The sequence below is a fragment of the Mytilus edulis genome, chromosome 1, assembly GCF_963676685.1.
Source record: "Mytilus edulis chromosome 1, xbMytEdul2.2, whole genome shotgun sequence".
Lineage (NCBI taxonomy): Eukaryota > Metazoa > Mollusca > Bivalvia > Mytilida > Mytilidae > Mytilus > Mytilus edulis.
The window spans coordinates 68,674,176-68,689,123 of record NC_092344.1 but is presented as its reverse complement, the minus strand read 5'-3'; the positions used below and the strand labels follow the sequence as shown (position 1 = coordinate 68,689,123).

At 30.7% G+C, this 14,948-nt stretch overlaps 1 protein-coding gene across 6 annotated transcripts; it reads right to left on the bottom strand.

Annotated features, from left to right (window-relative positions):
* Nucleotides 1–5,381: 5,381 nt before the first annotated feature.
* LOC139487979 (uncharacterized) lies at nt 5,382–14,575 on the bottom strand. Of its 6 annotated transcripts, none has more exons than XM_071273305.1 (6): nt 13,789–13,914; nt 12,369–12,516; nt 11,451–11,660; nt 10,797–11,021; nt 9,524–9,625; nt 5,382–5,733 (listed from the first exon to the last, which is right to left on the bottom strand). In XM_071273305.1, the coding sequence occupies exons 2-6, from the start codon at nt 12,442–12,444 to the stop codon at nt 5,729–5,731; spliced, it is 618 nt and encodes a 205-aa protein (XP_071129406.1). In that variant the 5' UTR covers nt 12,445–12,516; nt 13,789–13,914; the 3' UTR covers nt 5,382–5,728. The 6 variants fall into 6 exon arrangements, with proteins under 6 accessions (XP_071129406.1, XP_071129415.1, XP_071129381.1 ...); XM_071273314.1 differs by having other exon boundaries at nt 13,771–13,813; XM_071273280.1 differs by lacking the exon at nt 13,789–13,914 and adding an exon at nt 14,470–14,575 and having other exon boundaries at nt 5,613–5,733.
* Between the last annotated feature and the right edge of the window lie 373 nt (nt 14,576–14,948).

Sequence of the window (14,948 nt, the reverse complement as noted above, 5' to 3'; positions counted from 1 at the left end):
CCTTTTCAAGCATATCACCTTCTATTGCGTTCTTCTAATTTGTTTGATTTCACAATAATTATATCTTTACTTTGAACACGATTATTTATTGATACAATTTTACTATAAACCGTCAATAATTGTTATTAAGTATACTGTTAGAGAAGACATACCTGCCATCGGATAAATCATACTATCGACATTTGATATGTCGAAGTAATCTGAATCTTTTGACATAAGGAAATATTTTCACCTAAAAACCATTCATGCGCCCATTTGTAATCCAATATCGGATCACGAATACATTATTATAACATGTCTACAAAATTATTTCACTTGAATGTACGTTTTTTTAAAAGCATATGACCAACCAATCTGAAAACTCATGTTACAGTGTCTTGGTCATACGACCTGTATTAAGCCCCAAAACACAAGACACATTATAATGATACGCACTCCAGAAAAAAAAATTACTTGAATTTACTTAAAACAAGTATTTATTTTACTCAAATTAAGTAAAAAAAACAAATAAAAATGTTTGTCAAAAAATGAGTAATTGCTAGTAATTGAATTTAAGTATGTTTTCAATGTATCTTAAGTAATTCTTTTAATCTTTCCTGTATACTAAGTAATTCTTTTTATTATAGTAAGTTTTTCATTTATTACACATTAAGAATTTCTTTTAATTATAGTAAGTAATTCTTTTAATAAAAGTAAGTAACTCTTTTGATAAAAGTAAATATTTCATTTTACTAAAGAAGGTAATTCTTTTTATAAACATTTTAAAGTATTTCTTTTAATGAAAGTAAGTAATTCTTTTAATACATATTGAGTATTTGTATTTCTAAAAGTAAGTAATTCTTTTAATATTTTTTTGTATTTCCTTAAATACTCTTAGTAATTAGTGTATCACTTGTAAGCCATCCTTTTACGAAATGCAAGTAATTTCGGGAAATACATTACTTGAAACAGTAAATTTATTTGTAGGTTTTGAGTAATTCTTTTACATATAAATTGTATATATTTATAATATATTTACCGATTAATATATTTTTCTATCATAAATGCATATAATTTGAAAAAGTAAAATATCTTTTTAAAGAATGATCATATACTGTATCCCTTGTTATAATCCATTTCTATTCTTGTTTGTTGCAGGTTAATACGGACTACCCCCCAAGCTACTCTTTGTGCGAGATTTTCATTTAATTGAAACAGTACACAAAGAGTAGCCAGAAACATAAATACCTGTTTTTGTTAGGTTCTCCTTTCCGTTCATGCATGTAATCGTGCAAGTATTTCAACAAACTCTGTATACTTTTGTTCAAGTTCAAATCTGAATGAGTACCAGCAAATTTTCAAAAACAGCTTTCCAAAGTCAAATGAAACCTTAACTCTGATTGGCCGAATATTTTTTCAGCCTCAAATCAAAAACAATTTTGTACATCTATAATAAATCGTTAATTATCAATTTTAGTAAAACTAAGTCATGTTAGTTTACATTTTGAAAATTGTATTAAAAATGAATGATGATAATTTGAAGACATTTTAATATGAAAATAATTTAAGTAATGACTAGTAATTCTGATACTAAGTAATTCCAATCAAACTTTTTTAAGCATTTCAAAATGTTATCGAAAAAAAAGCTATTTTTTCAATTTGGAATTATTTTTAATTATGTTATTTGCATGATTTTTTGTGTTTGAACTTGTTGAAACCATGTTCATTCTGCATTTACAAAATTTAAGCATTGCATACCACTTTCCTTACAATGTATTTTGTATAGATAGTGCTGTGCGCGGCATACATGTAGTACATTCTAATGAAAATGTGTTATTTTCTTTGTAATATAAAGTGTTGTGCGCCACACTGAACATTAAAATACAGAATAAACATGGAATTTATAAAACATTTTAAGCACAGGAAATTATGCAAATTCCATAATTAAAAATATTTCCAAGTTGATATTAGCCTGTTTAAAAAAAAATTGTTATTCAAACTTATGCAATTTTCAACCTGAAACCTACATATATATGTTGAAATTGTTAAATCATGGAATCAAATTACAAAGGAAGCATTTATCATTATATATAATAAGCCTTATGCAAGCAAACAACATTATGTAGTGCCTAAACCTACTTAGTAATAACAAGTTTTTTATCCATATTATCAGAAGTAATTCTAGTAAGTTTCATACTGCATTTCAGTATACTATGAATAAAAAAAATGAAGTTCTTGAATATATGACTTAATCTAAATTATTTCTTTCTACTAAACACAGTAAGTTTTCACTTAAATAAGGACTAAGTAATTCATTTACTCAAGTGAGTAAAATTCGTATTAGTATTTGTTTTAATTTAAGTAATGTTTTTGATAGAAACACATTTTCAGTAAAACACTTACTTGTTTCAAGTATCTATTTTCATAACTAGTAAAATATAAGTAATTGCTAATAAAAGTGAGTAATTCGTAAGTAATTGTTAGTTATGAGAATCAAAAACAATACTTAATTTAAGTAAAATACAATTACCATGATAACTTAGTAACAATTTCTTTTATATGTGGGAGTACTCTTAGTTGCTGAATGCTAAAAGCAGGTTTAATTAAAGTTTATTTGAATGTATTAAATCGGCCACATTTCCCCACTTTGGTATAATTGTGTAGTTCTCTAACAGATTTACTTTACGAACGTGGAAATATTGATGTCATTAAATATATAAATTTGTGATGAAAATTTACAACTGTACACTGGAAATACACGACAAAAAAGACAAATCCACAAAAGTCGACGTCTACTTGACATTTTTTATGAAATAACATGTAATTGGAAAGAGACCGTCAACTCTATGAAAATGTCAAATGCTATTCTGTAACAGTAAACTTAGTACGGATATAATTATCTGATCAAGTATTGTTCGGCGGAAGAACAATCTTCATTCGTTTGATGTGTTTGCGTTTTTGATTTTGCCAATTGATTATAAACTTTTCGTTTAAAATTTTCTTCGGAGTTCAGTATTTTTGTGGTTTTTCTTTTCACGGTTAGCTTTCATGATATGATGCCAGACAAGGAGTGTACATGTCTGGTTTCAAAGTACAGAACTATATCAACTAATAACCATTCATAAATATTCACGGACTTGTCAAAACGTTATAATCACGGTAAGCAGATTCCAAACAACTTGAAATCAAATGACCACATGTTGCGATCTGACCACATAACTAACCTTCCTATTTTGACGACTGATTTCGCGGCTTGATCAACTTTTGAAAGGAGTTTTGTTTTAATAAAAATTCAGGTATAGTTAACATATTTAATCAACAGTATTGTCACACATGGACCTTGAACTGATTGCTTTGCACCTTCAGGAGAATACGTGTCTACTATTTTGTTCACCTCGTACAAAGGGGTCAGACACAAGAATGGCAATGAAGGACACAAAATTTCTGGTACTTTTATATAAATATACCAATAAAGTTCATGCGTATACTCGTCCGTTTCATAAGTTACTTCAAATAAGCTCTGCTAAAAAAGAGCAACATGCATTCCTAAAAAAACTAACCTTGGTGTTTTTAGCTGCGTGTCGATCTGGAAGTGAAGTACTTTTATTTGATAAGGTATAGTCTTGCATGTTTGACTACAATGATATTATTTCCAATTCCCTAGGATCTAGGTACATAGAAAATATAACAAATGAAAAAAACTAAACACTCTCATTCACACATCGAGCAAAATGTAAAATGTAAGTTTTATCTTGTTATAATATTCTGGTTTATATTCATTTGAAAAACAAACCGGCAACAATATCTTCTTTATCTTCAAATCTCGTGAATCGATAGGAACAAGGTATCTTTTTTTGATATAAAATTCAAAAGATGTGGGATGAATGTCAATGAACAAAATAAATCAGGAAACAACATATATAGGTCCCAATAAAGCCTTCTTCAAAAAGGAGTTAAACCCTATCTCAAAGTCAGGTAATAAAGAAACCTCAAATAACAAATGTAAAAAAATCAAACAACCTGAATAATGTACAAATTAATGAACGAAAATACAGCAACAAACGAAAACCACTGAATTACAGGTCATAACATGGGAAAGGCACATACAGTGATTCATTTCTCTGAAGGCGCCAATCCGCCCTCTAACCAACAGGGACAAGAGTGTAATAGTAAAACATTAGAAAAACTATAAAACAAAATGTAATACAGTTGAAAAGTGCTTTACTGATCAGATGGAAACAAAACAGAATACATTTAACAAAAGTATGTTACTTTAAAAACATAAAAAAAGTAAAGACCTCAGAGTACTCGCAGTAAATGTCAGTTAAATCAAAGCCAACACTAACTTATAAAACAAAAATGCATCTAAGACTTAAATATCAATCAAAACACATCCAACATCAAATAAATTTATTGTGAAGTCGTTATTAACAGTCAGAAAAACATGACCGTCGTTGTTGTGTTTCATATTTTTTTTACGTTCATTATAGTAGGGCGTTGGGTTTTTTCTTTTAATTGTTTTACATTAATTTCGTAATGTTGGGGTCCTTTGTAGCTAAATATGCTGTATGGAGTTTCGATCATTGCTGAAGGCATAGCAGTGACCTATAGGTGTTAATGTCTGTGTCATTTGGTTTCTTGCGATGAGTTGTATCATTGGCAATCAAGCCACATCTTCTATTTGCATACTTGTGCAATGCCAAGATACAGGTGACAAAAATGTAAAGTATTGCTTGCACAGTGGTTTATCAAAATAATATTACGTTTGGTTGTATTTTACTGAAAACAACGTTAATATCAATTAAAACAATAATCATAGATCTAAAAACAATAATCAAAGATCTTGAATTGAGTTGGTTAAATTTTAGAATAAGTTTATTTAAAGAATAAAGGATACAAAAGTTTACACGGGTCCTTTCTAAATTTCAGGTCTTGGGAACCAACATATCCGTTAAAATTGGGATGTGCTACACCGTTTAAATAAGTTCTCTACAGGCACAACCAAACATCGAAACGATATCGATTTATATATAGAACAATTTAGTGACGGTCATAACATACAATTAAATGGCGAAAGAGTTGTAATATAAAAACACCACAAGATAGTGTCAATGGAAGATCATAGTTCGAGTAAAATAAACTAAAAGGAACGACACATCGTCTCTGTTGTTGTAAATGTTATAGTTCTGGGTTAACCTTGTAAAACTGAACTATCTAAATCTAGGAAAGGAAAGTAAATACCGGTGATATTTGATATGTTAAAAGTCAGATCATGTGGGTAAATTTCTGCATTATTTTAAGAAAATATTTGATAATTAACGAAAACATTAAATCAGGATAGAAATAAATGTTGTCGAATTTGTCGGTTTTATGCAATTGAAAACCAGGACAATAAAAAAAGACACGCTCAAAAACTTTATTATAATAATTCTGAAAATTCCATTCTTTTTTTAACATTTGTGGCAGTCATTTGTTTTCATAGTCACCATTTTAGACGCTCGTATTTACTTGCGGTGCAATGTTGCTTTTAACGAATTTGAGTCATTCTAATTTTGGCCGTTTTTGTTCAATAGTTTGATATATGCCATACATATAACAACTGTCTATCCAAAATGTTGTCGCTTCACACACATCATAATTCTTTGGGGGTGTTGCCATGGACTGTAAATCATTTATTCCACCTTATTATTTAAGAAGCATCCTTAAGGAAGGTTTTGAATAATACACTCGTAAAATTACCTGCAAAAACCTAACCTGAAAAGATAACGAATGGTATTTGTAATTTGTCTATTACTGGTTATAATGTTTTTTCATTATCTGTATGTGTTGATATTTGAATTTTTGTTTGAATGGTCAGACTTTAATGAAGATTTTTATACCGATATCTTTTTTTTTTAACTTTAACTTGATGTCATAACATTTCTAAATGATTTCAAAAAACGAGAAGCCTGTCCCACATGGACATATATAGCTATAATTCCTAGGCTTATAAATTCCCTGTTTTGGTTAAGGTTTCTTTTTGATCCAATTAGGTTTTGACATCTCTTCAATGTTTCTTTTAGGTTGACGACCCCGTCCCTCACAAAAGAGACACACATGTAATGTTCCAGCATGATCCGTAAGAGACGTACCATTTAATATATGGCGAGTATGAAAGGGGGAGGGGTGTCAAGTTTAAAATTGTGTGTTTTCACATATTTTATGTCATAGCTTCCATTTACTTGAACATGTACAATAATACATTTTATTCATTAGTAGTTCTTACCGTTAAAGGTTTGATTAACTGTCGATGTCCTATGTATCATTGTCATCAGTTTATCAGTGTACTTGAACATTTTCCATCGGGTTATGCACAATACTACCATTTCAAACCAAATTATTTTGAAACCAATATGCATATATAAAATTACTGATATAGGTAAAACACAAATAATCAAATAACAGAGAAAATAAAAACAAGGAAAGGAAACTATTGACAATATCAGTTTGCTTTAATCAACGTCCGACTTGTATTCTCTGAAGTCATTTCAGGATTGTGTTCCCTTGTGTTGATTCAATGCTTAACATATGGAAATTTTATAGAAAATCCACAGACTTAATCCTTGTACTCTCATATTTGGCGATTTGATGACTGATGGATATAAGTTATTGCATGCAGTGCTAGCTTTCATTTCCTTAAAACAAGTTTATTATTGTAGTTATTGATTAAAACAAATGAAAATATGGACCAAATCAAGTACACTTTTTAGGGTGCGCTCGACTTTAGTGACTCAGCACGAGGTATTTTGGCATTTAAAGGTTGGTTATAACTGTTTGTAAAAAACACATTAGCACATCATAGAAAAGCAAGTGAGTAACCTATGTTCCAACTTTTTTAACACAAATCTCTGTAATAAAGGCTGTGGATTTTCTATAAAAGTCTTGGTTTATTTGCAACAAAGTATTCTTTTTCTATTAAATGCAATGAAACAGTAAATAATAATTCTTTGCATCAAGTTTCCCCTCGGTAAATGTACAAAATAGCCTATCTCTATTATTCATTATATCTGTAGTTTTGATACATTTGAAGTTTGAAAATTTTGTACAAAAATGGCTACAGAAGGGGTCATAAACCTTAAAGCTTTGGTTATGATTGCACAGTGTTTTTGTGATTTTAAATAAGAAAGAGTTTATGTTCAATTAACGTTACAACTAACAAATAATAATATGACTAAGTCTCTTATGATACACAATAAAGATATTGATTTCTGAAGATACAGACATATATGAATGAAAGTGCTTATGTCGTTTACCGAGACTGTACGTTAAGATACGTTTCTTTAATCAAATTTACCGATCCTTTAAATAAACTTATTTCCCACTCTATAATAAGTCCAGCATACGGGGTATTTATCTCCCAATAGATACGATATTCCTGTGCTTGCATTTCCTATCATGATTTTCTTGATAGATTGTTGCTGCTCAGAAGGAAGCTATTAAACCAAGAGCTGTAAATGGTGATGTTGAAATCATCCCTTCATAATTTTTACGGACGTCATCACGAGTTGGTTGACCATTAAGGAATAACCGTTTCACAAATGATATCGGATATGTTCCTTACGTCGTAACTACAATCCCCTTCCTTTTCATAAATGTGACCTACCAAATTAGATTATTTACCGGATTTGTTATCACATAAGCAAACCGATGGGTGCCACAGGTGGAACAGGATCTGCTTACCCTTCCGGAGCACCGATATCAGCCCTAGTTTTCGGTGGGGTTCATGTTGCCTATTCTTTAGTTTTCTATGTTGTGTCATGTGTACTATTGTTTGCCTGTGTGTCTTTTTCATTTTTAGCCATGGCGTTGTCAGTTTATTTTCGATTTATGAGTTTAATTGTCCCTCTTGTATCTTTCGTCTCTCTTTCTGAGACTATTTTTTTATTCGTATTGACATATTTTTTTTATTCGTATTGACATATTATTTATCTATAAATAAAAACCTTACTTAATATTATTGTATTGTTATAGACTTACGTACAATCATGGTTCTACGATCTGTCGATACATATATTTTAGCCTTGCATAAGGCCATGTTTTTTTTAACTTAAAATTACGTATTTACATTACATTTGTTGAATGTTAGATGTTGGGTCTTAGTTTCACGACTTCTTATTGGTCGTTATTGGCCAGAATCATCAGTCTCAACTACTCTCAAATATGTAATGTGTGTCCTTTATGTTTGTTTCAGATCAGTTAGTGCTTTGAATCGATCTAATGAGTTAAACACTTTTCAACTCATGTTTATAGTTTATTTTTATCAACCACTGTTCCAGGTGAAAAGACATTTTTTGATACAGCAAACATGTTTAATCCCGTAACATTGTGTATGTGCTTGTCAGGAGCCTGTAAAGATTGCAGTTTATGGCTGTTTATCCTATTTGTTTATCGTTTCTTGATTGGCATTTGCATCACAACGTTTACATTGTGTAATATCTATTAGTTTTAGGCCTGATATGTTTTGGTATTTGTTGAAGGTCCAATAATGATCCAAAGTTGTTAACGTTTACTTACATCATGATTGTCTTTGGTGGACAGGTTTCTCACTGCATGGCAATCATATAACATTTTAGCTTTACAAAGATGGTAGATATTTCTTTTTTTAGATACACACTACACTCACCTTTACAAAATACAAAACCTTTACAACGAGATTAAAGTCAAATATGGTTAAAGTAAAAGACATACGAAGTTATCATAGTATGCATAATAACTCATACAAAATGTATATAAAATATATGCTAACTTAAAAAAAGATATGATTAGTGACATATACGTTATACTGGTTATATGCATATTTGGTAAAGCGTGAGCGTGTTTGTGTAGTTATGTTACAAAGCCAATACATCAAACTACAAACACATTTTAGCGTATAGGATTAAAGGCATCGGTAAGAAAATTAATTGCACGATGTATACACTGCACATACACTATTGTTTCGAAACACGTCAAACAACTACCAATAACATAAAACATCAAACATATTTGTGAAATATGATACATAGTTAAAATAAAAGTAAAATATAATACACTATTAAATTGTATATATTGTAAAATATGTTTATTTGTCCAACCTTGTATCAAATTTGAATAAACTGTTCATTGGTTAAAGAACCAGCTCTAAAATCCATAATATGTTTTAAATATTATCAGCTATGAACATTTTTTTTTAAGAACTTCGAAAAGTCCGAGATCTTTACTTTGCGTCTATTGTGGTTTTGTCAGGGTTTTATGCGCTTCGTATCGATCTAACGAGTTAACCCTGTTAAACTTATTTGTTTAGTTTGTTCATTTGTTGTACTGTTTCAACACACTGTACCATGTTAAGGGTAGAATTTTCCAAATCAAACATTTTTAGTTGGCAATCATACAATATTTTCTTATTTTTAAATTTGTATAAATCATCTACTGTGCTTAACAAATATAAAACAAGCCAAGTGTTTGGTTGATTTAACACACTACTATTGTGTGATTTGTTGAACGTATTTGCTTTAACAATACTCACTTCCCCAAACACACGAACCATTTTTAAGATGACAGTGTTGGTTTATACATTTAGAAGGACATTTCGTAGTACATTTTCTTCCCCAAGTACCTTTTGGGCACCCTGCAAATTTGCAATTTGTTAACGATCAATTCACATATGCTATATAGATCATCTTGTCAACCGCTTGAGCATATACCATACAGTCATGTATATCAATATTTCTTATAAAATACCGACATATTACATTTGTCTGTTGTGACAGATGATGAAATAAATTCTTTAAAGAGCCAACTGAGTCTTTATTATAATTCAGCTGTTTATAAACATTGAAAGTATAGATAATTAACATATTGATAATATATGATTTTAACACAAAAGAGCAGACTACTAGTATAATGAAAATGTCATGATTAATCGTTCACTAGAATGGTCATTGACCCCATGGATGTACCGACGCACCAACAATACAAGGCTTCAAATTTAGTTCACAGACAAGCATTTTGTCTACATATGGCTCATTCGTGACGCTGATTTCACAAGTACAACATTTTTGCGAACAAAACAACCAACCAGTTATTCCAGAAAGATACCGCTAAAGCAATATATCCATTCTGGTAAAAAAACTTTAGTGCTTCGAATATTCCAATATCTTTAAACATAAATTTAGAAACAGATGAAGATAAATAGATGTATCCAGCATCACGTGTTTTTGGTCATATAAAATGTATAAAACATTCTTAGAAATAGTTTATCATTTAAAGTATGCATCCAGCTATGTTATGAGTATCAACTTTTTATTTTAAAAAAATCCTATCTAAAAAAAGTATACTTATGTTTCTACTACATTTGCTTCCTATAATATTACCGGTGAAAGTGTTATGGGGACAAAATGAAAAGAAGAAATAACAAATTTTAACAACACATACATTGACGAAAAGTCAAATACTTTCAAAGACATAATACTACTATGAGCAGTAATTGTAAACCAAACAGTAATCTGAACATAGCACCATTCAACCAAAATGACGATTTGTGAATCACTTTGATAATTTAATCGAATGACTTATTTTTCAAATTCTTTATAGTCTATTTGGTTTTTGGTACACAAGGACCAGCACGTCATAGCAGGCTTTCATTGGGCGAAATAGTTGATGAATTGGTCACGTGTGATTATAATCCGTTCATCCGATAAAGAACTGTAATAAATAAAATACAAGCATGTGTTTTTAGTAGAAGGAATGAAATGATGGAACTTTGATATTACATTTTTACACAATGACAATAAACGTACCATTGATGGCAACGTAACACAATTCGATTATAGGTCCGAAAGATACTCCGTCCTGAACAGACCCTTTTGTGTCATAATAAATGACATACTGTCCAAGTTGATTACATGGAATTGTCTGCGTGGTGATAGGAAGTCCAGGACCATCTTTATGACAGAGATGACCATTAGGTGGAATAGTTGATGTATTGGTCACATATACTTTAAATCCATCCATCCGTACAGCAACTGCAAAAGATAAAAAAACAATAATAATTTTCATGCGAGACTATATTAATATTTACATGATCAATTCATTATCAACCATTTTGGCATCTGTTGTGTCTCCTTGCATTACACTACAATATTGAATTGACTTTCAAATTAGTTTTACAAGAAACACTTATATACAAAATGTAGTATGTTTGGGAAAAAAAGAAACTTGTTTTGCTCACACATTGCTGTCAAAAACATGGAATTTTATGTGACTGTCATAAAACTGGCCATGTCTGTATTATAAGAATACTTTTGTGAAGAGTTTGCTAATAAATGTCTTATCATAATAGTATAGGTATAGGAAGATGTGGTATGAATGCCAATGAGACAACTCTCCATCCAAATAACAAATTATAAAATTAAACCATTATAGGTCAAGGTACGGCCTTTACGTATACTTACAGTTTTCTCTATAGTATATGTTTATATCTGTGATGTATGCAGGTCCGAAAGAAAAATGAAACATCCACCAAGCTGGTTTACTACCACGGTCTGTGTGAGAACATAAAGTCTTACTAAATGTATTTGATATAGGTGGCTCTATAGCATTTTGGGGTAAGCTTTCTTCAAAATTAGAACTCTGCGTAGCTGTTCCGTATGGTGTAAGATTATCTGTTAAAAAAAAACAAATATAAATGAGAAAAAATGAAATCTCTAACAAATATTCTATCTTACCCAATACATTGTATAGTTCATGTTATCCCGATTTTGTTTTTTGTCCATGGATTTATGAGTTTTGAACAGCGGTATACTACTGTTGCCTTTATTCATGTAATTGAACATCAATCCCAAATAAATTGAACAAATCTTATCCATCACTTTACTTTAGCGGAGCCAAAGTAGAGGTGTGATACATCAATACTATTTTATTAACTGTACATATATCGTTGAAACCATTGTTTAGGGTAGAAAATATTACAAATAGTAAAACAAATAAAATGGAACATGGAAAAGGGGAATGTGTCGAAGAGACAACAACCCAACAAAAGAGCAGAAAACAGCCGAAGTCCACCAATGGGTCTTCAATGCAGCGAAAAACTCCCGCATCCATAGGCTAGCTTCAGCTTCAGTGATAGGGGACGTCATACTAATACTCCGAAGTATACACAAGAAACTAAAATTAAAAATCATACAAGACTAACAAAAGCCAGAGGCTCCTGAATTTGAACAGGCGCAAAAATGCGGGAGGAAGGGGGGAGTAAACAAGTTTTTGGAGATCTCAACTCTCCGCTATACCTCTAGCCAATGTACAAAAACAAACATAAAACAATACGCACAGTAAAACTCAGTTCAAAGTTTGAATGCCAATCATTTACTCACGTTGAGCTGTGACAGTCAATTGATAAGTTGTGAAGAGCAGAATCACAAATAACATCTTATATTTTGTTGTCATCATCAGGTACGATCGGAACCAATGTGTTGCTGATATGGAACACACTATAATATTATGGATTAGAAGTAGACTTTCCTGAAAATTAAAAATTCATAATACAAGCAATGACAGAATGCGGATGCTACCTGAACATTGAATTGAAGAGCTGTAAGCATAATGCACGAAGGCATATAATAGTTTTGTAAATATAATAAACGATGTTAACTATTAACGGAGGGAAAGTGGTTCGTAGCCAATCCAATAATGATCTCTCGGTTTGTTTCAATAAGGAAGGAGAAGTTATGTGTAAACAAGAAAATGTAATGAGATGATTTTTTATGATACCTGCATTATTTTGTTTAATTATGACAAAATATATGTTGGGTTTTGAAATCAATATTCTGCAATGCGCTAGACCTATAACTTTCTATTTAAAAAAAAGAAGATGTGGTATTAATGCAAATGTGACAATTCTCTACAAGAGACCAAAATGACACAGACATTAACAACTATAGATCACCGTACGGCCTTCAACAATGAGCAACGCCCATGCCGCAGAGTCAGCTATCAAAGGCCCCCTAAATGACAATTTAAAACAATTCAAACGACAAAACTAACGGCCTTATTTATGTATAAAAAATGAACGAAAAACAAACGACAACCACAGAATTAAAGGCTCCTGACTTGAGACAGGAACATACATACATAATAAACGAAGACATACCTGTAATCCAATTAATAAGAATCATCACACACGTGAATATTTCAAAGTAACCTGACCCATTTAAAATAGGGAAATACTCTTGTTAGTCACTAATTTATGATCTACTTGTTACATAGAAACTTACCTTCATTCCATTTTTTTTAACCAGGAAACAAAAATATTCTAAAATGTTTTCAACAAAACAAATTATATCAGGTTTTGGGATAAAAGTTATAGTTAAGTCCTATGTTTCTTTTGTTAATATAAATGCTTACTGTTATATGGAAAAAATTCACTAATATAGAATTTAATTGTGAAAAGATAGCTCCAACGTGTAATTCTTAAACAATGTAAACGGAAACAAATTAATTTGACCGAGAAAACACAATATCTTACTTTTGAATGCACAGCTTTGACAGAGTTGATCGATCATATATTTTTTACACAAATCAACAAACATGAATACTCCTTTCGATGCGTATTTATTTTTGCAAATAAAATTTAAACTTGCATGTTCCAACACATCAACATTAAATCCTTACTCATAACAATTTCATTAGAACGATAATGATTTTGTTTTCTATGAGCCTCAGGGTGCTTATGTGTTTATCATTTACATTGTAACAAAATAATAAGTGTTTTCGTACATTTTAAACGAGACATACCTTCCATGGGATACATCATCGTATTGTTAAAAACAAAATATTCGACACTTCACATAGTAATCCGACTCGTTTAAACTATGAACCTATTTTCAACTATACCAATCAAGCGTACACTTGTACTATCATAAAGGTATAATAATTGTCCTAACGAAAGAATGATCATACTGTGATGTACGTGTTTATAGACACACCAATCTTGGTTTTGTTCCGTCAAAACTTTAAGTGTATCATGCATATTTTGAGAAGTGCAGGGTTGGATGTGATAGAGTGATCAATATTTTAAACCCTTTTCTTTCAGGCATAAACAATCAGACATAAGAATGCGATGATGTCTGGGAAATCTACAAAAGTATAATATTGTGTTTTGAGTTTTGTTTACTTAACCCTGTAATATAAGCCCTTCAAGTAATGTACGTTTTATTAGATGGAATATTTCATCCCCTTAGCGCCCCCCCCCCCCCCCCCCAAAAAAAAACAAAAACCTTAATACGTCGTTCTTTCATGTACTTACAATTCTTCAATATGTGTAGTAACTTGTATTGCTTATTGTGACTTGGATGGATAGTTGTCTCATTTGCACTCTTATTATTTCTATTTGAATATGCTGATTTATTAATGCAAGAATATTTTATTTTGTAAAACAGGTAATTGATTAGTTAGAAAATAGTGAAAGATACATACCTTTATCGGATGAATCATCATATTGTTAAAAATCAACTATTCGACACTTTATGTAACCATCTGAATTATTTAAAGTAAGGACCTAGTTTTTACAATGCCATTCAAGCGAACGCTTGTATTCTCATATTTCAAGGTGAATATATGATTATAGTATTAACGAAAGAAAGATTACAATGTAGGTTACATTCTTTTGGGAACACCCACGTGTTGTGTTTGTTCCGTCTTAACAAATTTGTTTTCTTTGAATTTAAAATTGAACATGTACAGTGTGGGATATAATTTTTGATTAGGTGGTCAACCTTTTCACATGCAAAACATTCAGATATATTAAAGAAAATAAAAATTGTGAAATCTGTTATCTTATACCAGTGTAGTTTCATTATTTCTAGCACAACCATAACTTTACAGTATGTTGCTATACTGCAATTGAACTCACCATAGATACCATGGTCTATTTTGTTATGAAGACGCGCTTTTTG

Coding starts and splice junctions, on each gene's coding strand:
- LOC139487979 (XM_071273273.1), bottom strand. CDS start 14,490: ATGATGATTCATCCGATAAAG. Junction 11,661..12,368: donor ATTGACTGTCACAGCTCAAC/GTGAGTAAATGA, acceptor TTTTTTTAACAG/ATAATCTTACACCATACGGA. Junction 11,022..11,450: donor CATATACTATAGAGAAAACT/GTAAGTATACGT, acceptor TATCTTTTGCAG/TTGCTGTACGGATGGATGGA.